We start from the raw sequence: 20,862 nt of genomic DNA on the forward strand, positions 1-20,862 counted from the left end.
CCCCATGAGCACTCACTGCCATTCATGACTACGTGTTGGAAGGCCTAGTGTTGTGTGGTCCTGTGCAAACAACTGTATCTTTTGTGAGCTCAAAAGTGTGACAGCTTGTCATTCTCAGAACACAGTGTGACATGTCCGTTTTTCCCATCATCGGAATCCAACTTCATTCTTTCCACTCTCTCTTTGCTGGTGTTTCCTGGGCTTTGGAAAGGATAATGTGAATAAAGAAAGAGTACTCAATAGCCACTTATGGTACTTGACCAAGCATGCGTCTCTGCATTAACAGCTGTTTACTCCAAAAAGGGGCATCCATGACCAAGGTTAAGGAAAGAATCCTTCCACGGATATAAACATAAATACCCAGAAGACAGTTTGACATTTTGTTTAATTATAAAAACAGAAGCAGTAAATTCACCCTGTGTACGGTCACAGTACTATACTTTAACTCCCTCTTGTGAAGGTCAGAGCCCAGCAGAATGCACTTGGCTATACCAACAGCAGTCATTCCACTATTGAACGGTGAACCCATCTTGTCTGGAAAACTGATGTAGAATCCAATGTGCTCAAGAGGATAAGACCGATGACTTTTCTACAATTCCTACCATTGTGAATACTGGTCACCAGGGAGGACATAGCCCAGTTCCACCATATTTTCTCTATGTCTTACATTCAAAATGTGTGGTGTCTTCAGCAATAACATCTTACTATGTTTCTTAAAAGCTACCACAATCAATGTCAATAACCTGTGCCATTTGGGAAGTCTCTGAGAACTTCTGGCCATTGTGGTTTGCATGTGAATTATCCTCTGTGGTCTCATGTCTTTTAAAAGTTGGTCTGTCAACGTGTTGGAGCAAGCATAAAGAAAAACAAAAGAGCATTGCTCATTTCAAAGTCTCTTTCCTTGTAAGGCATGGAGGCCATAAGAGAGAAAAGGGGTGATTTATACTGGTAATTCAGGTTACTTCTGTGCAAAGCTTAAAGCAAAGGGGACTTCATTATCCTGCCACTTGAAGTCAGCTCCTTTGGGAAATCTGATTATTATCTCTATAATTCTGAATTTTGAAGAGTCTGATAAATGGCTTACTGTGTTTGTTGTTGGTGTTGTTTTTGATATTAAATTTTAGTTAAAGAAAAAGATCTAAAATCGTATCCTATTGAGAAATGTTCCATGTTAAAAATCCTTGACAAGGTAGAAAAGAAAGAAGCTGTTCTGCACCTGTGATCCTATTTTGGAAGGTTATGAATCCTTTAGGAGGTGGATGAGTGGGAGGGTTTTGACGTTTATACCCTGGCTCCACTGCCTCTCCTGTCTCTGCTTGTGACCTGCCAATGCAATGTGACCAACCAGATTCCTGCTTCTGCTGCCATTCCTTCCTCACCATCGTTGTCTATATCAGAGCTAAAACACAGACCCCTTCTGCATTAAGACACTTTTGTCAAATAATTTTATCACAACAAAACAAAAATAACTAAGTCTGGCTAACAACTCATAGTGAGGTGCCCCATGCTTGGCAGGCATGTACACACAGAGACAATATTTTTATTCCTTTGCTCTTGACAACACACTATAGACTTTTTGACTGATTTACTTGAGTTATGGATGTTTGCAGATTTCAATGTGTTTTCAACAAGACTCTTTTTGTCACCAGAGTTTCTTACTGCAAAGTAATCTTGCAGATTTTTGAAATGAACAAAAAGAGACTCGAAATCAAACACAACTCAATAGCCTCCAAGAACAGACTCACAAACAAAAATAATAGGATGTTTTCACTATTTAGAATAAAAATATAAATACATTGTGAATGGTTTCCAATACGAAATATCAGGTGGCAATAAAAAAGCAAATTAGAGCTTTCAATTTTTTTTCCAAAAGAAATCTACAGCTTCAGGCCAAAATTACCACTGATAAAGCTTTAACTGAACATTGTGGTCTTAGGCTCTGCTTTACTTGTTCATGGTCTCACTTACCCTAGAGGATAGTTTGTGCTTTAGAAAAGAAAATTAAATTGAGAATATTAAGTGTATCTCGAAATTGAGAGTAACTCTCCTCCAAACTTGGCAATAGGGAACTGGCATACAACCAGTCATTCCAGATTCTTGAACAACGCCCGTGCTCACGTCATGTTTTAGAGAACTGGCATACAACCAGTCATTCCAGATTCTTGAACAACGCCCGTGCTCACGTCATGTTTTAGAGAACTGGCATACAACCAGTCATTCCAGATTCTTGAACAACGCCCGTGCTCACGTCATCACTTATTCAAATTCTCTATTTGCGGGGTTGATTTTTTTTCATATATCAAGAAAGAAGCGCTCATTTTACATTCTGGAAAGGGCTTTTCTATCAAACATGTACTGCCAAGTGCAGGGGGATTTTTTCATTAGTTTACTTGTTTGTTCATTTTACCCCCGATCACACCCCCAGCCTACATTTCTCCTAGTCCACACTTACACCTCCCTTCCTCCCTATTACCTTCTCCATGTCTCCTCAGAGAAGGGGAACCCCTCTTAGGTACCACCCTGTCTTAGATATTCAGTCCTAGCAGGACTAAGAACATCCTCTTTCACAAACACAACCAGAATGTCCATTTAGTGTAAGGAGATCCAGTGCAAGGCCACGGAGTCAAAGACAGCCCCTGACCAATTGCGAGGGAGCCCACATGTATCCAAGCTACAAATGTGTAGCGTGTTCTTTGGCTGGGGGTTTAGTCTCTGTGGGCCCCCGTGGGCCCAGGTTAGTTGACCTACTATGTAGGTCTTCCTGTGGTATCCTTGACTCCTCTATCTTGCTGCAAGACATCCTGAGCTCCACCTGATGTGTGTTTGTGGGTCTCTACATCCGTTTCCATCCACTGAATGAAGCCTTTCAGCAAAGTGTTATGCTAGGCTCCTGTCTACAAAGCATAGCCAAGTATCAACAACAGTGTCAGGGGCTGTGGGTCTCTTACATGGATGGTTCTCAAGTTAGGCCAGTCTCAAGATGGTTTTCAAGTTGGTTGGCAATTCCCTCAATCTTTGCTCCATCCTTAGCCATGTGCATCTTATAAGCAAGACAGATTTTGGGTAAAGTTCTGTGGGTAGGTTGATGTCCCCTCCTGTGAAAAGAGATTTTTAACAAAGCTGGAAGTTACTGGCAGGGGTGTCATTCAATCACAGTAACTGCCCAACCTCATCTAAAAGCAAGGCCCTCTCCCTTTCATGACAGAAATATTAAACATGAAATTCTCTAAATTTTAAACACAAGTTCTCAGAAGTTTTGCAACAAGTGCATGCTTTATTACAGTTAGAATACTGTGAAAATTATTTCTTGTGGTTTGTAACCAAAACATGACAGAAATTAATAACAAGATTTAGTAGATTAAACAATCACAATTATTGACATCTTTCCCCCTAGTAATATTTTTGAGGAGAAAGTCTCAAGAGGTTGGAATATCCATTAAATGTTTAAATAGGGTTTAAAAAACTATTTAAAAAATAAAAGACCACAGTTATCTCAGAAAATTTTACTCTGTGACTATAAACACAGCAGAAAATTGTGAATTGTTTTTTCTCATGCTTCTAAAAATGTGCAGGTTTTCTGCACACCAACCAATTCTCCTACTCTCTGGACATCAACCAGGCATTTCACAACTCAATTTAATCCAGACACCTACAACCCAGAGTTGGTCAGACTCCACTTTTTAAAGAGCTCAGTCCCATGAAGTTACTGTCTGTTTAGATGCCAGGCAGAGGGATGGATCCAGAGTGCCCACACCAACGCTGAGCTGACACAACCTGTGGTTCCAAAAAAAAAAAAAAAAAAAAAAAAAGACACCCTCAAGAGTTTTTGCCAAAACAGTTCAGTGAAGTCATGAAAAAATGTTCAGTCTCTATTAGATGATAATTCTAAAGGGTTCAACTCATGAATGGTCAGGTGAAAGCATATGGTAAGGTATGGGAGAGTGTGGGGTGAGTATTCACAACCCTGGACCATTTCTAGACCCCTGTTCCCCTAGTAACTTGATGTGTTTATTGGCCCAGAAGCTCTCTTGACCCCATCATGTAGGATTTTCATGAAAGGCACATTGAGTGCTAATACTATCTCTAGACTATCTTCCCTTTAACGTTAGACTAAAAATTTCAGGCTTGTAAATGAGATTCAGTCTTTTGGCCACCTGCCCAAATCCTGAGGGCTACTGATTGGCTTGTGAGAGTCACCTCATCAGAACCAAAGATGCTCTTGTCACATATGAAATTCCAAAAAATTTAGGGAATTGAGTCAGAAACAGAAGACAAAGGAATCTATGTCTTACCATGCCATAAAAACTTGGAAGAAAAAGGGAACAATTTTTTTCCAAGACAAAGCGTCCTGTCTTTTGACTGCTAACATAACTTGGTGTAGCTGGTATAGGCTGTTTGTTTTGAAAAAAAAAAAAAAGGATTTCTGAAAACAAACAGCCAGACATACTTTTATTAATAGGATTAACATTTCCATGAGATTGTTTTTTAACTTTGCCACTGGTTTTGACCATAGAGCAACCTTGATCCTGCTCTTTTGTCAAATTTTTCTATAAAGTATATTCATCTACATGACAGAAAATGACACAGCTCCATTGGCATTTATTAAAGCTCCACATTTGTAGAACGATTTTTTTTATTATAAACTTGTCCACATGCCACATGGCTATTATTGTTGATAATAAGAAAGGCATCACTTATTTTTCAAAAAGTAAAAAAAAAAAAAAAAAATCTAAATTCTGCAGCCCTGTAGGCTGATGTGACGAGTTCAGTCTGGACAAGATTCAAGCTGTAGACAGAATCAGTAATCCATTGAGGCAGCTTCATTTCTCTAAATAAAAGTCAAAACTCATTTGCTCTTATTTGATGAGTATTCAAAGTCAGCAAGCCCAGAAAATGTGATAAACAGAGAAAAGCAGACTTGTCGCTAAGATGATTAGATAAATATTAAAGGAATAAATGGTAGTGCCACTCACAAATGCCGCTTAAAGTTTGATGTCAGCCTCGAGGAGTGTTGGCAGAACAATGGTAAAGGGCTCACTCCTGTCTCTGCCAGGCCACATTCATCTCAGCCAAGTGAAATTTATGATAAGTGGCATATTTTCTGAATTTCATGATAACATGAATCTAAAAAGATTCAAATAAACAAATTAAAAAAAAAAACTTCAATGGACAAAAATAGTGAGTAGAAATGACTTGGTTTAACAGAACAGAATTAGATCCTACACTTGTGCCCAAAGTGGGAGGGGGTCACTTAGCTATTGAGAAACTTAACTCAGTATCTGCTGATCACTAGAAAATAAGTAGAATAAAAGAAATTCTAATCTTCACTCATCAAAGACGCCAGAAATGGCAGGAGTAGTGCAAGAAAGGATAGACCATTGACTTTTATCAGTGCAAGGCATGAAAGCTGGTAATGAAGGTCAACGAAGAGTGAACCCCGTTGACAGCAGTCAGCAATTTCATCTTGAGAAGTTAATAATGGTTAGCCAATATGGGATGAGCTGTAATCAAGATCAGCAGACCTAATGAAGACATCACAGCTCTTAACACTGGGGAAATTAGGTAGATCTTGATACATCCCACAAAAAATGAAAAACCATACAAAATTCTGTATGTTACACTAGAAATCCTTGGCGATAAGGTTTTAACCAAGCCATTTAGATATTAGCCAATGTAGACAAAATGTGCCAACATTCTGCAAGCTCTTTAAGAGTTTTCAATTACTTCTTGTAAAAATATATTTTTAAACCTATAATTTTTATTACTTTTATTTTTTTACAGTCCAGTCTTTACATCTTCCCACAGTTCCTCACTGTGGGAAGTTCTTCCCACCCCCTGTCTCCAAGAGAATCTCCCTGCTCCAGGCCTCCCCAACCCCTGAAGCCTCAAGTCTCTAGAAGGTTTGGCACATCTTCTCCCACTGAGGCCAGACCAGGCAGTCCTCCACTGTATATGTGTTGGGGTCCTCAGATCAGCTCTTGTATGCTGCCTGGCTGGTGGCTCAGTGTCTGAGAGATCTCAGTGGTCCAGGTGAGTTGGGACTGCTGGTCTTCCTATGGGGTCGTCCTACTCCTTGGATTATTTTCAGCCTTTCCCTAATTCAACCACAGGGGTCACTGACTTCGGTCCAATGGTTGGATGTAAGTATCTGTCTCAGTCCACTGACAAATGGGACTCTCAGAGGACAGCCATGCTAGGCTCCTGTCTGTAAGCACAGAATAGCATCAGTAATAGGGTCAGGCCTTGGAGCCTCCCCTGAGCTGGATTCCAATTTGGATCATCACTCGACTGACTTTCCCTCAGTTTTTCTCTATTTTTGTCCCTGCAGTTCTTTCAGACAGAAGCAATTCTAGGTCAGAGTTTTTTACTATGGGATAGCAACCCCATCTCTTCACTTGATACCATCTTTCTAGCAGAAATGGACTCTGAGAGTTCCCTCTCTCCCCTGTTGGGCATTTTATCTAAGGTCCCTCTGTTTGAGTCCTGAGAGTCTCTCACCTCCAGGTCTCTGGTACTTTCTAGAGGGCATTCCCACCTTCCAACACTGAGGTTGCTTGTATCCATTCATTCTGCCTGCCCTTGGGCCTTCTCTTTTGTCTCACCGCCATACTTCATCATGTTCCCCTTTTCCCTTCCCCCTCTTCTCTCCCACCCAGTACCCTCCTTCTCTCTGTCTCCAATGATTGCTTTCTTCTCCCTCACAAGTGGTGTTGAAGCATCCTCACTTGGACCCTTCTGCTTGTTAACCTTCTTAGAGTTCTGTGGATTGAATCCTAAGAGCAAGTGTAAAACCAATAATTTAAATACTAATAATGTTGTGTTAACAGGCCAGTAAGAGTTCGGTAATTTTTAGACATATGTAAGTTCTTCTTTGTGTCAGATGTGTCAGAATTTAGTTAATATAATGTCACTGGTATAGCATTTGCCTATCGTGTTCAAGGCTGTAGGTTCAACACCCAATACTATAAAAAATAAACAAATAGGTAAAACAACACAAACAAAAATATATCATGTCTGAACTATAAGTCCTTAAGTGTACATGATCTAAAACAAGCAGAGCAGAAACTATTGAACAAAAGAAGGCATGTGGGTTCTCAGGAAAACTAGCACATGGGGGGAAATGATAGGAGGGTACATGAAAGGTATTTGAAGATAAAGATGCTAGTACATAGAAAAACTATTAAGATTGTTTTCTATTTACACATGGTTTGGACAAGGATCAGATGTCAGACAATGTCCAAGATAACATATTTCCTTCTTATTAAAAGAACATGTCCTCAGGTCTAGCGAGATGGCTCAGCCAATACAATATCTGTTACCCAGGCATAAGGACCTGATTTCATTCCCAGCATCCACATAGAAAGCCAAGTACTATAATTCACACCAGTGATCCCAGCATTGGTAGATACTGGTAGAACCTTCAGCTTGTTGGCCAATCAATTTCATCAAATCAAGAAGCTATAAGACCCAATGAGAACCTTGATTCAAAATAATAATAATAATAATAATAATAATAATAATAAGTGTTGTTTATGAAAACCACCATGGGAAGTTAGCTTCCAAACATATGTATATAAATGCATGTGATCTCCCTGTCTCTCTGTCTCTTTCTTTCTCTCTCTCTCTCTCTCTCTCTCTCTCTCTCTCTCTCTCTCTCTCTCTCCCTCTCCCTCCCTCCCTCCCTCCCTCCCTCCCTCCCTCTCTCTCTCTCTCTCTCTCTCTCTCTCTCTCTCTCTCTCTCTCTCTCTCTCTCTGTCACACACACACACATACACTGAAGTAATTATTAAAGAACACATTGTCTAATGATTACATAAAATTCTAATTAACTATTCCAATGCCTGGGCAATTTTGAGGTGAGTGACTACAAACACGAGATGAGCACCCAAACTGTCAGACACACATTTAATGGGCAGTTGCATAGGCTTGTATTTAACTGTGAGATGATTTCTAAATGCTGATTCCCATGGCCAACAGTGCCCCTGAGAAAATCATGGATCTGGAAAGATGAATTGTAAAGAACTCCAAAGACTGAACTGATCATGAGCGAGATTTGGGACATTCTCACTGGGTGCAAATAATGACTGATGTAATCAGGAAGGTTCTTGACCTGAGAACTGACAGGTCTATTCAGGGGTTTCTTGTGTATAAAAGAAATGAGCTCTTATCCAACTGCTAGCCAGGAATCCTAGGTTTCTCCATACCAGCTCATACCATACACTCATTTCCAGTTAATTTGGCCCAAGGCACAGCAACGAAATTGTTTGTCTTAGACCTATGCTTGCTTTGTGCTTCTGTCACAGAGAATGATGGACTGAATGTTGTTTAAACAACAGACTTTGACTGGATCACAATCCTGAACGCTGGTATAGTCTAAAGAGCATGTTCTTGCTACACCATCCTTTATTCGGAGAGGGAAGAAAAGCACCACAGAATGAGAACACAAGAACAAAAGAGTCAGATGATGTCTAAGCACATGCTTCACAGACACTCCTTCAGTCCCAGCATTCTGGAAGCACAGGAAGGTGAAGCTCTGTGGGTTTAAGATGAGCCTGGTCAACATAGTTAATTCTCGGTCAGTCAGGGCTCCACAATGGGACTTTCTCTGTCTGAGTCAGAGGGCTGGAGAGATGGTATTTTACCAGGGTACCAGCATCATGCTAACAGTATTACTGTCTATTGCTTTTGAGTTAAAACACCCACAAAGCTCTATCTCCCAAGACTGTTTTGATAAAAACAATTTCTCAACATAAAAACCTCGCTAGCACAGTGAGGATATAACGATCTGTATCATTGCCTAGCCTTGAGCTAATCAACAAATGCAAAAAAGAATGTATTTTAGGGATTGGCCCAAGTCCACAAAGATCATGGAACTTGCTATGTTTCAAAGACCTTTCCTCAAAGAGAAATGTTTCCATCTGCCTGCTCATGGATGGAAGTTTAAGTCCCTACATCATCTCAAACCACCTAGGAACAATATCTAACCATCCTTATAGCTCTACTAAGGCACAGAGAAGAGTAATTTTTATTTGCAGAGCAGAAAATTCATCCAAAATAAAGTATTTCTAACAGCAGAGAATACTAGTACTCAGACACTTCCACACTCAACCATCTCTGTGTATCTTCATCTGTTGACATCAACTTAATTTTATCTGTACTTTATGCATCACTAAGAAGTCCCCAGGGGCTGAGAGGAAATTCTGAGTGCTTCTCTGTGGTCGTTGCTAGGAAACAACATCCTTGGTATCTGAGTGCTGAGACTGAAACGCTGTGTGAAGTCACCGGTTCATAAAGGAAAACCTTTGGTAAATAGATTGTTTAGGCGTGAGTAAATTGATGTTCTCTCTGTGTGGCAAAATGTTCTTGTGTAACCTTTGAATAATAGTGTGCTTCAAGGCCTCTATTCTTTGTTTGGATCCAGCTGCCATTATTGCTCCCATGAGAGCTCCAGCATCTATATAAATGAGAGTTCACGTTCTCTTTTCTCCCCCAAATCATATGTAATTATCTCAGTGCCTAAAGCACTGTGAGTAATGAGTTTTAGTTAAACAAAGTGAAATGAGCTTGGAAATAAAGACCCAAACCACTGACTACATGAGGTGTTGAATGCAGTAGTTCCTCCTCATCCACAAGGAGGTATGTTTTAAGAAATCCAGTAGACAGATGCTCAAAGCACTGCATATGCCAACCCCATACAGACCTTGCCTTCCCTTTCCATATATATTGAGCACATGAACTAGACAAAAGAAAAACAAATGAGCACAAGAAAACAGGAACCATTTTGAGTAAAACATATACGGTGACAACTATAGCAAACTGTAATCAGGCCTAAGTGAATATAATCTCATTATCAATAAAGGTTACCTGAATGTGGCCCTGTAGTACCGAGGCAGTAGATCAGATAACTGACATTGACTACCATATAGCAAATGGGTAGGAAGCATAAATAAATGGTTCAACAAGGATGCGCTGGAAAAAGAGGTCTCCAGCATCTTGGGTGGTCTGGAGCGTGAGAACATGGGATTTCATGGCACTGCTAAGAGCAGTGTGGAGTTTCAGTCTCGTGAAGTGCCTGTTTAGAATTTTCCATTTACCCTTCCCAGACCATGGCTAACTGGGCCACATAGACTGTGGGAAGGGAAATATTACATAAGGGAGAACAAACATGAGTATTAACATCTGCTTTGGCTGGTTGTTGCATTCCAGTTTTATTTAGTGTTATGCTGCTGCCCAGAAGTCGGAGCTAACAAATCTGCCAGTTTGGCTCGCCCCTTTCCTCACCTCTCAACCCAAACCACAAAACTGTCTGTGACTCTCACAACTCGAACTCATGCTTACGTTTGTGCCCTGGATTCTGACAACTGAAACAGCAGCTGGAGGTTGAAATCTGTCACCATGCTAATTTAGCAAGCCTAGGACAAGCCAGAAGCTTTTATATTCCTACATGTAGAGATTATCTGTTTATCAGTTCATTTCTCTGTCTATCCATTTATCACTTATCTATTTCTCTATCCATCTACCATGCTTCTATTAATCCATCATATCTCTTCATCCATCACCAACCTACCAACTCATCCATCAGTTATTCATTTATCATCCATCTACTATCCATCCACAATATATCTATCCTGCCAGCCAGAGTCCATCCATCTACCCATCACCAATCAATGTATCCATCCATCATCTATTTATCTTTCTGTCTATCACACATCAATCACCTGTATATCAATATATCCATTTATCCATCACGTGTGTGTGTGTGTGTGTGTGTGTGTGTGTATACCATCAGCCATCTATCTATGTATATATCTTCTGTACAGCTATTTATGGATTCCTGTCAGATATTCAAAACAGAGTTAAGCATTAGTGTCATACATTTGCACCCAAATTTAATATAAATCCCCAACATATCAGTTACTCTTAGGTAGAAGTATTAATCCCAATAGGTTAATATATATATATATTTATCAGGGAGCTTCTCAGAAATAATGTTTACATGGAACTGTGAATAAATTCTACATAAATTACTTCATATGGAAATTTCTCTTTTAGAGAGAGGGAAAGATTTTTAATGGGTGATAGTTTAATGGGAAATTAAATGTTATAATGTGTTACAATAAATTAGGGGTATCAAATATAAAACAGCTATTCAATAAATTCAGGGATCAGAATTTAATAAAACTTTTTTTCCTTACAAATTTTTTTTAAAAACAGAGATACATAATAAAAAGTTTTTTAAAGAGGAATTTTAATTATTTTAAGGAGTAATTTGGTGCAGTTCTTTGACACTTAAATCCAGCTCCCAAATCTTAAGCTTTAAAAAAAAAAAAAAAAAAAAAAAAAAAAAAAATCTTGGAAAGATGCAACTTCTTTAATCAAAAGAAGACCAGCACAATGCCTGCTATAAAGCATTCATATCTTTGAAGCAAGTGTCAGTGACTCTAAGAAAAGTGTAATGCTCTTTTAAATTTGAGGTCAGTATAGAAAGAAAATGGAAACATCAGCTCTATGTATAACTGGCTTAAAATTTATTTTAAATGAGCCAGATTATTTTTTAGAATTTTAAAGCATACCCAAGCATTATTCTTGTTATACAATTTACTCTTATATACCACCGTGATTCAGCTAAGCCATGGGCAAATGGGGACAGACCAGAAGGAAAAGAGCAGACCATGAATATAAGTCCTTCTATGCCAACGCCAGGGGCACAGCTTCAACTGTCTTCGATCTTTTCTGGGTTCCACTGACATCAAAGTCCACCCTTATAAATTCAAAGAGATCAATAATTCATAAAGCACCTATTATAATCAAGAATGCAAATAATTCCTAAGGTTTTTACCTGTGCGTTATCTATTATAGTAGCTGTAATAGAAGGATCTAAGCCTTGTTACTTTTCTAAATGAAACGCGTTATTTTTAGATGCCTTGATCATTTATTAAAGATTTGATCTTTTGCTATATTTTATTTCATTATCCCTAAGGCTCTTTTCTTACTAACTGTGCTTATCATCTGATTCTGTTTTTGTTCTGAGATAATACATAACCCAAACCCATTTCCAGAGCAGCCACCCCTTGCTTTAACAAAAATGCATCCATTAGTAGGTACAATAACAACAAATTTGTAGCAGTGATTCAAAGGAGTAAAGGACCTGGGACCTTGTGCTCAATGCAAACAAGTGCATCTCTTTCCTCAGCGTAGCCACTTCTAACCCATTAGACACGGCACTCCATAGAAGATCTATCTGCCACTCAAGTTCAAAAAATGAATTTTTTATCCTAATGAGCTATGGACTGTTCCTCTGGCTGGACAACTGTCTTCAGAATGCATCTCTAGACCAATAATGCTCTTTATGACTAGTCTGTGCTTCTTCACTTCAGATGGCTATACCACCGATGACATCGAATTCTACTGGAATGGAGGAGAGGGAGCAGTAACTGGGGTCAATAAAATTGAGCTTCCTCAATTTTCAATTGTTGACTACAAGATGGTGTCCAAGAAGGTGGAGTTCACAACAGGTGAAGAAGTTTCCTCCCTAATAATCCATGCATTGTGAAAGAGAGATGGTGATTCTAACCAAATATCTCTCTCTATCTCTCTCTCTCTCTCTCTCTCTCTCTCTCTCTCTCTCTCTCTCTCTCTCTCTCTCTCTTCAAACCCAGGAGCATATCCACGACTATCACTAAGTTTTCGTCTAAAGAGAAACATTGGTTACTTCATTTTGCAGACCTACATGCCTTCCACACTGATTACAATTCTGTCCTGGGTGTCATTTTGGATCAACTATGATGCGTCTGCAGCCAGAGTCGCACTAGGTAATGCATTTCCACTTTTTCTTGGCTGGTAAATCAGACCCTCAAACAATGGGGCAATATTCAGGATCAAAAGCAAGATCTCTCATGTAGCAAGTAAAAGAATTAGGCTGCAACAGGATGCCTAAAAATAAAGTGTCCAAAATGAAGTGTAAGAATGCTTACAATGAATGCAATATCTCTTAGCACTTAACAGAAAATTAGAATATATTTTCATCATGTGAGCATTTTGTAGATTACTTGATAGAATCTCAGTACATTATATTTTACCCAAATTTGTCATGTCTTCCTCTTTGTTCCCTGCTTTTGACTGTGGAAACACTTGTAACTCATATTTTAAATAAACATGGAGAATGCTAGAACTTGTGGCTGTTAGCAAGCTGCATCAATTGTCTCGAAATACTACCCTTAGATTAGCTAAAGTGAAAGCATATCAAGCTGAGTCTCTCCTTCAGATAGAGCTCATTATGTTCAATAAGGCACAAACAATTCATCAGTTATATTAATGATCTGTGATCAAGACAGAATAAAAAATGATTCCCTGTTTGTTGGAACAAAATTCAGAATTAATCTGGCCATGGTTGAGTAATTGCTGAAAACTGGAAAGCTGTATTTGAGACAGCAAATGGTCCGATGGTAGACTACAATGTGTAAAATATGTCTGATGACCTGTCCATATGAAGTTCTTCATTACTTAATACTCAGAGACATACTAGATATCACTCCAGTTTCAGAGAGACAAAGGAAAGATAGGAAACATCACATCTGGCTAAGATAACATATTATATCTCTTCTCTTTTGAAATTATTAAGTTGGATTAATTGCCCAGTGTGTATCCCTTCACACATTGACTAACTGGCATATCTCTAGTTCTCTTCTATTGACTGAGTACAAAGCCTTGCAAAGTCAAGTAATGGTAGCCTCATATCAACCCAAGGATATTCTAAATATAAAGAACATAGACAAACAGTTATTCATATTATATACGCATCCTCAATATACTGGTATGATGTGAACATAACCCTGTGCATATGCTTAAGGTTAAAAAAAAATCTGGATGGTAGCCAATCTCCATTAAGGAAAAGTCTCACAAGTTTGTGCACTATGGTTCTCTATATGCGCATATTCTCAAGGCAAATGACATTTTTATTAAGGGCATGAAGGGCTAGAGGGAGAGCCCAGTAATTAAATGCTTGTACTGCTCTTGTAGAGGACATGAGCTCAGCACCCGTGTTGGATGACTCACACCCAGTTGTAGATCTGTGGCCTCCATGGGTCCTTGTACTCACAAAGGCAGATCATTTTTAAGAAGCCAAACATATGAAAGATGTCTGGCATATAATGATATTTTGATCTTTAAAATATAGACCTAAGATATCTTAACATAAATAATGTTTAAACATTTGTTTACTAATTTAAAATAAAAACTGAAAGCATAAATTAAGTGACTATATAAATGGAATAGTTATTCCTGTAACTCACATTAGCTAGTACTATGTTAGATGAACTTTAAATGTTTATTCAAATAAACAAGTAACATCAGTTATAAAGGAGCGCTTATCAATACAATACATTTGAATTAATCACTGATCTGAACCACTTTTTCGGTCTCAAATAACATTTTTACTTATTCTCTGAAAAGGTCTTGCGTGTATACAAAGTATTTTGATCATATAATCTTACTACTTCCCCCCAACTCTCCCCAGGAACCTCCAACCCCTCTTCCCTTCTGATTTTATTGTTTATCACCATCACCACCAACACTACCACCACCATCAACATCATCATCATTATTGATAAGAAGCTATGGTACATATGCACAGTGAAATATAATTCAACTCTAAAGCAAATTTACATTTTGAAAATTGCAGGCAAATGAGTAGAAATGGGAAGAAATTCTATTTTACCCATTGATGATACTGCTAATGATGAAGGAGTCTACAATGTCGAGTCCTCACGTGCCAGATTCTGAAGTCCCCGTTCCCTTCTCTAACTTTCTCCACACAGTGTGTCTCATCCTCCGGATCCCCATCAGTAACTCTCACTGTACTTCAGATATTACCATCAAATCATGTGCTTTATTTTCACTCTGCCGTTAAACATCTTGGGTTTTGTTGTTGTTGTTGTTGTTGTTGTTGTGGTTGTTGTTCTTGTTCTTGTTTGCTTTTGGTTTTGTTTTGTTTGTTGTTGCTGTTGTTGTTGTTGTTTTGACCTATATCTGGGTGACCTACATAAAGGTGACTAATCTCAGAGCTTTATTTGGCTGACTGGTTGGTTGGTTTTGGGGTTTTTTTTGTTTTGGTTTTTTTTTTTTTTTTTTTGGTTGTTTTGAGACAGGGTCTCATGTTACACAGACCATCCTCAAATTTGCCATGTATCCAAAGCTGGTCTCAAGCTCCTCATCCTCCTGCTTCTCTTTCCCACCTCCAGGATTCCAGACCTGCACCATCATTCTCAGCTCCAGAGCTTTTCCACCTATAAATTAGAAACAACAGCGATAATCTTCCATCATATTCAGTAAACTGTCGTCATACAGTGTACAAATGAAGAGGACTGAGCTCAGGAGTCTCAGTGGAAACTGTCTACACTGAATCCAGCTTCTCTTTGTGTTTCTTTTTTCCCAATCATTGCTCCATCATTTCCCTTACCAGTATATTACACTCACACTGTCACACAAGCATGACACTTTTAACACTGTTTACATTCGGCAGAGCAGATGAAACATAACCAGCACTGAGTTTGTAGGTATTAACTTCATTATCAAATCTACAGACTGATTTTTTAATAAATCTGTTTCTGGCACTAGGAAACGAAATTGTTACAGGCTCTGGCATCTATAAATCCAAGGTAACATTTCAACAGCCAACACAACGCAACGAAGATCATGTTGAATGTAGAGAATACTTAATGTAAATCACAAACTCTCTTAAATGCCTCTTCTTTTGGCCAATCCACACATGAATGACAAGTGACCAGAAGGTGTAAAATGAAACTGAGAGTTGAGGTTTGGTATAGACTCATGAGATTAAGTCAGTTACTCCCAACTGGTCACCGACTTTGAGTCTAGCAGTGACTGCTGTGGAGATCAAGGTCACACGGACAGATTCCAGAGGGAAATGACTGAAATGGAGACAGGAGAGGAGAGGATGTAGGGACACAGCTACATGGCAGAAAGAGATTCTAAGAACTTTATAAACTTTTATCATGTGTGTGTGTATGTGTGCGTGTGTCTGTCTGTCTGTCTGTGTGTATCTGTGTATGTCTGTGTGTGTGTCTTTGTCTGTGTGTGTGTCTGTGTGTGACTGTGTAAGTGTCAGTGTGTGTGTCTGTGTCTGTGTCTGTGTGTGTCTGTGTGTGTCTGTATATCTGTGTGTGTCTGTGTGTATCTGTGTGTGTCTGTGTATCTGTGTGTGTATGTCTGTGTGTGTCTTTGTCTGGGTGTGTGTCTGTGTGTGACTATGTGTCTGTGTGTGTCTGTGTGGGTCTGTGTGGGTGTGTCTGTGTCTGTGTCTCTGTGTGTGTCTGTATCTGTGTGTCTGTGTGTGTCCATGTGTGTGTGTGTCTGTATGTCTCTGTGTGTGTGTCTGTGTGTGTGTGTCTCTGTGTTTTTGTCTCTGTGTATATCTGTGTATGTCTATGTCTGTGTGTGTATCTGTATTTGTGTCTGTATGTGTGTCAGTGTGTGTCTCTGTTTGTGTCTGTTTGTGTGTGTGTCTGTGTGTGTGTGTGAATGTCAGAAAATAGATTTCCAAGTTGGTCCTCACCTTTCACCTTGTGGAATTTTATTCTGCCTTTTCACAGCTTTTTTCTTCATAGACACAGACATAGATATAGATGATATAGATAAATATAGATATAGATGAAGCATATATATAGGCATATATATATGCACTTAGTTTTAAAACGTCATCATCCACCATCTGTCTGTGCATTCTACCATGTCTTGGTAACAGGGTCTAGAGAAACTGTCACTTTGTAGAGATGTGTGCTTTAGTCCAGTGCTCCATCATGCTACTGCATCATGGCAGTACAACATGGAGGGGCAGCGTCGATCTTCTTGGCTTTGGAAAGCACAGCTGCACAGAGGTCCCTTCTGCTAAGCTTTGGTTTTCTGTCCACAGGAATCACCACGGTGCTGACAATGACAACCATCAGCACTCACCTCAGGGAGACTCTGCCAAAGATCCCTTACGTCAAAGCGATTGATATCTATCTCATGGGCTGCTTTGTGTTTGTGTTCCTGGCTCTACTGGAATATGCTTTTGTGAATTACATTTTCTTCGGGAAAGGCCCTCAGAAGAAGGGAGCGAGCAAACAAGACCAGAGTGCCAATGAAAAGAACAAACTGGAGATGAACAAAGTTCAGGTAATGCACTGGATATTACTAATATTATCTCTGTCATCTTGATCAATGACAGGGTGCCCAGGAATATTTTTAACAGAGAAACGTGTTTATGAACCATTATTTGTTGTTATTATTAAGGCCAAACCATCTCCTTGGTTTACAGATTTGAGAATATTTGACTAAAGAAATTAGATGGAAAACTATAGAAATTAATCATATATGTATTAGTTTGTGTGACTATAACAAAACAGCTAAAGCAGGCTGACCTTATAAAGAAAAGGAGTTTGTTTAGCACAGTTTTGGAGGCTGCAAGTGTGTGCAGCATGCTACTGACTTTGTCACTGTGGTTGTTGGTAAATTATATGTAAGGCAAAGGGATTATGTCACAAAGCAGAAAGCCAGACAGCACCTACAATTAACTACTGGTCTTGTTGATCTACCCTTCCAACACTGTTACACTGAGAATGCAGTTTCCAGCACACAAAAACCTGGGGATACACAGAACCCAAACCTCAGCCCGAGTGCATCCCTGTGACTCAAGTTCATTAAGCTTCCTTCTAAGTTGTTCGTAAAATTACATACAGAAGAATAATGTGAAGTCTGCTCAGTAAACAACGGGGAGAGTTAGCTGACTTAACCCTCAGGAGAACTAGGTATTCACCCTTAAGCCACAAGCTCAGATTCAACCAGGAAAGCAGCTGAATGTGGAATTTACAAGCACTTCTCCCAGAGAGAGGGGGCGAAGACAAATGGGTTGCCAAAATTAAAATATAAAGTGTTCTAAATTAAAGCAAACGTAGTTTGTACCAAACTCTCTTTAGACTGGAGTCGTGAACACCGGCATTTTTTAAAATTCTGCTTAAAGAATTTAGTCACTGAAAACAAGCAAAAGACAGGACAGCACGGGCCTTCAGATGAAGAGTGGGTTGTACTCTTGAGAACCGCAGGCCCTGTGGCCCACAGCTTTGCCTTCCAGCACTTCAGCAGGAAATGGCAGATTGGTTGGCCGGATGAGCCAAAGCAGAGATGCTGATGCTTGCAGGGTACCTGAGATCACAGAAAGAATACAATAGCCGATGCTCAAACTGTGCATAAACTTCCTCTGAGTGTCCAGAGAAGAGGTCAAGAAGCCAAGATGGCTGTTTGATGGTTAGTACGGAGGTTAACTTGACAGCATGTAGACCCTTCTGAGACACAAGCTCCAAATGCACTTGAGAGGAAATATTTAGTGTGGTTTAGCCTTCGATGTACCTATGGGAGGTTCCTCAGATTAATTGAGGCTAGGTTAGTAGAAGTCTTGTCCTACATAGTATAGCACCATTCTCTGGATTTAGGTCCTGGATTGCATTTTTTTTAAAAAGCAGCTAGTTGAGAGAGGGGATTCATTGCTCTCTAGTTTCTGATTGTGCGTCAAATAGGACTGCAAGTTTCTATCTCAGAGACTTATTGACCATGATAATAATACTCTTAAATTGGGAAGCAAAGTCATCTTTCTCACATAAGTTGCTTTCTTAAGTTTTTTACAGACACAGGAAATGTTGCTAAGGTAGTTACAATAGGAAAGATAGCTAAAGACTAAGAGGGGAAAAAACAGGTTTCAACTGTTTTCCACAATATGGAATTCAGCATCTGGACTTAGAGTTTATTTCTGATCCATTCATATAGGAAATATATTGAGTCTTCTATTAAATTCCCAAAATGATCCTAATTTAGGAATAAAGTTTGCATCACAAGAATAAGGGAATCTCACAATACATAAAACCAAGTTTCCAGCTATTCTGGGTAATATGTTAGTGGTTAAAATTCCTTTTAAAAAATCAAAATCCAAAATTCTCCAAGGATGATAAAACATCATTAGAAATATCTGGTCCTTAGTAAAATATTAACATACCAGAGCAGAAGAGCAGGAACAGGACAATTATATCATAACCAAGAACACTGAAGCTTTAATACTCTCAAATGTTGACCTGAAAAAAATAGCACTATGGAATAACTATAATTAATATATTTTAAAGTCTGTAGGCAGTAGAAGAACCAGTCTAGAACTGAGAGCAACCTAAATATTCTGAAATAGAAGAGCGATTAGACAAGGTATAGTACACTCATACCATAAAATACTATTTCCGTTAGCGTTTCTATTGCTGTGGAAAAACACCATGACCCAAAGCAACTTGGGGAGGAAGGGGCTCATTTCAGCTTACATGTCCCCATTGAAACCATGAAATAGAATGGATGTAAGTCATGAACTTGAACATGTCATTCGAAGGATAATACAGCAGTCCGTGCAAGAGGAAGGATTAGTTCCGGCTCCATCACTCCGCGTCTTACTGAGCGATGCCTTTGGTGATGCCTGAACTGGAACCACAATTCTGCTTGTACTCCCTCCCTCTGTCCTGCGCATCTGCTGTGGGGCTGCCATAGTAGCATATGATTGTGTAGTTGTTCTTTAGCCTTTTTCTCTTATCGAACTGTAATTTACAAGGAGAGGCAACAGGGCCTTGGCCTAGTGTGTTTACTATTCTTTCCTCAGTCACTACAAGGGGGTAGAACCAAAAGAAGTATGCCAGTATGCCTCAAGGGAATGGATGAGTATCAGATAGACCTTCTCCATCAAAATATTTAGAGCTTAGTAAAATTATTGAATTTACAAAAATTGTTGAACCATGCTTTATAAATTCTTATATCTTCATATGAAATGAGAAAAAGAGACAGTAGCTTATGTTCAACACTGTCTTAATGTTCCTTTTTTTTTTTTTTTAATTTGGGGTATGTGTGTGTCCGTTTGATGTCTGTGTGTGTGTGTGTGTGTGTGTATGTGTGTGTGTGTGTGTGTGTGTGTGTGTGTGTGTGTTGCTAGGTATTGAACTTGGGGCCTCTTCTACGTAGGCTGTGAACTCTCTAATAATGTTTTTATTAAACATATTATGTGGAACTCTCCAATTCATTCTCAATCAACATGCCATATACTGTTGAAAATACCTTCAAAGATGATTAGGGCTAAGATTTTACTGACTTCTTCAAATGTAGATGGAAAAACAATTGAACAGTGTCCTAATTGGGGTTACTATTGCTGTGATGAAACACCATGATCTAAAGAAACTTAGGAAGAAAAGTAATTCTTTGGCCTAAACCACAGTATTCATCATCCAAAGAAGTAAGGGCAGGAACTCAAGAAGGAAGGAACCTGGAAGCAGGAGCTGATGCAGAGGCCAAGGACAAGTGCTGTTTGGTGGCTTGTTCCTACTGGCTTGCTTCTCCTGGTTTTTGTAGAACCTGGGCCCACCTGCTCAGGTAGGTACCACCAGCAATGGGATGGCCCTCCCCGTTGCTCACCAATTAAAAAAATACCCAACAGGCTTCTATGAAGGCATTTCTTTAATTGAAGTTTCTTTCTCTTAGACGACTTTAGCTTATGTCAACTTGACATAAAACTGTCCAGAACTCAGTGTCACCATCTCATGCAACCTAAAATGACCCTGCGAATGCATGAATTTGATAAATCCTGACCTCATCATCTTCTGAGTCAGGGACTCAGAGAGGTAATGTGTGCAATAAGAAGTTTCGTCTGCTCAGCATATCATCTCCAGAGGTTAAATAATGTCAACTTAGCTATTTCAAAAACTGCTACCCTATGGTTAAATTCAAATTTATAGAAATTATTATATTTCCCCCTTAATATTCTGGCTGAGTAATCTTATTATTACCTAT

General features: G+C 39.1%; 1 protein-coding gene across 1 annotated transcript in view; it reads left to right on the plus strand.

The window, feature by feature from the left end:
* Positions 1-20,862, plus strand: part of GABRB1 (gamma-aminobutyric acid type A receptor subunit beta1) — a gene marked incomplete at both ends in the record, with an annotated part of 415,773 nt that overhangs the window by 385,041 nt on the left and 9,870 nt on the right. Inside the window, 3 exons of the mRNA XM_080917082.1 lie at positions 12,378-12,515; positions 12,660-12,812; positions 16,931-17,175. Coding sequence (XP_080773208.1) covers positions 12,378-12,515; positions 12,660-12,812; positions 16,931-17,175 — 536 coding nt within the window. The remainder of the gene's footprint in view (positions 1-12,377; positions 12,516-12,659; positions 12,813-16,930; positions 17,176-20,862) is intronic.

This window comes from Micromys minutus, assembly GCF_963924665.1.
Source record: "Micromys minutus genome assembly, chromosome: 1".
Lineage (NCBI taxonomy): Eukaryota > Metazoa > Chordata > Mammalia > Rodentia > Muridae > Micromys > Micromys minutus.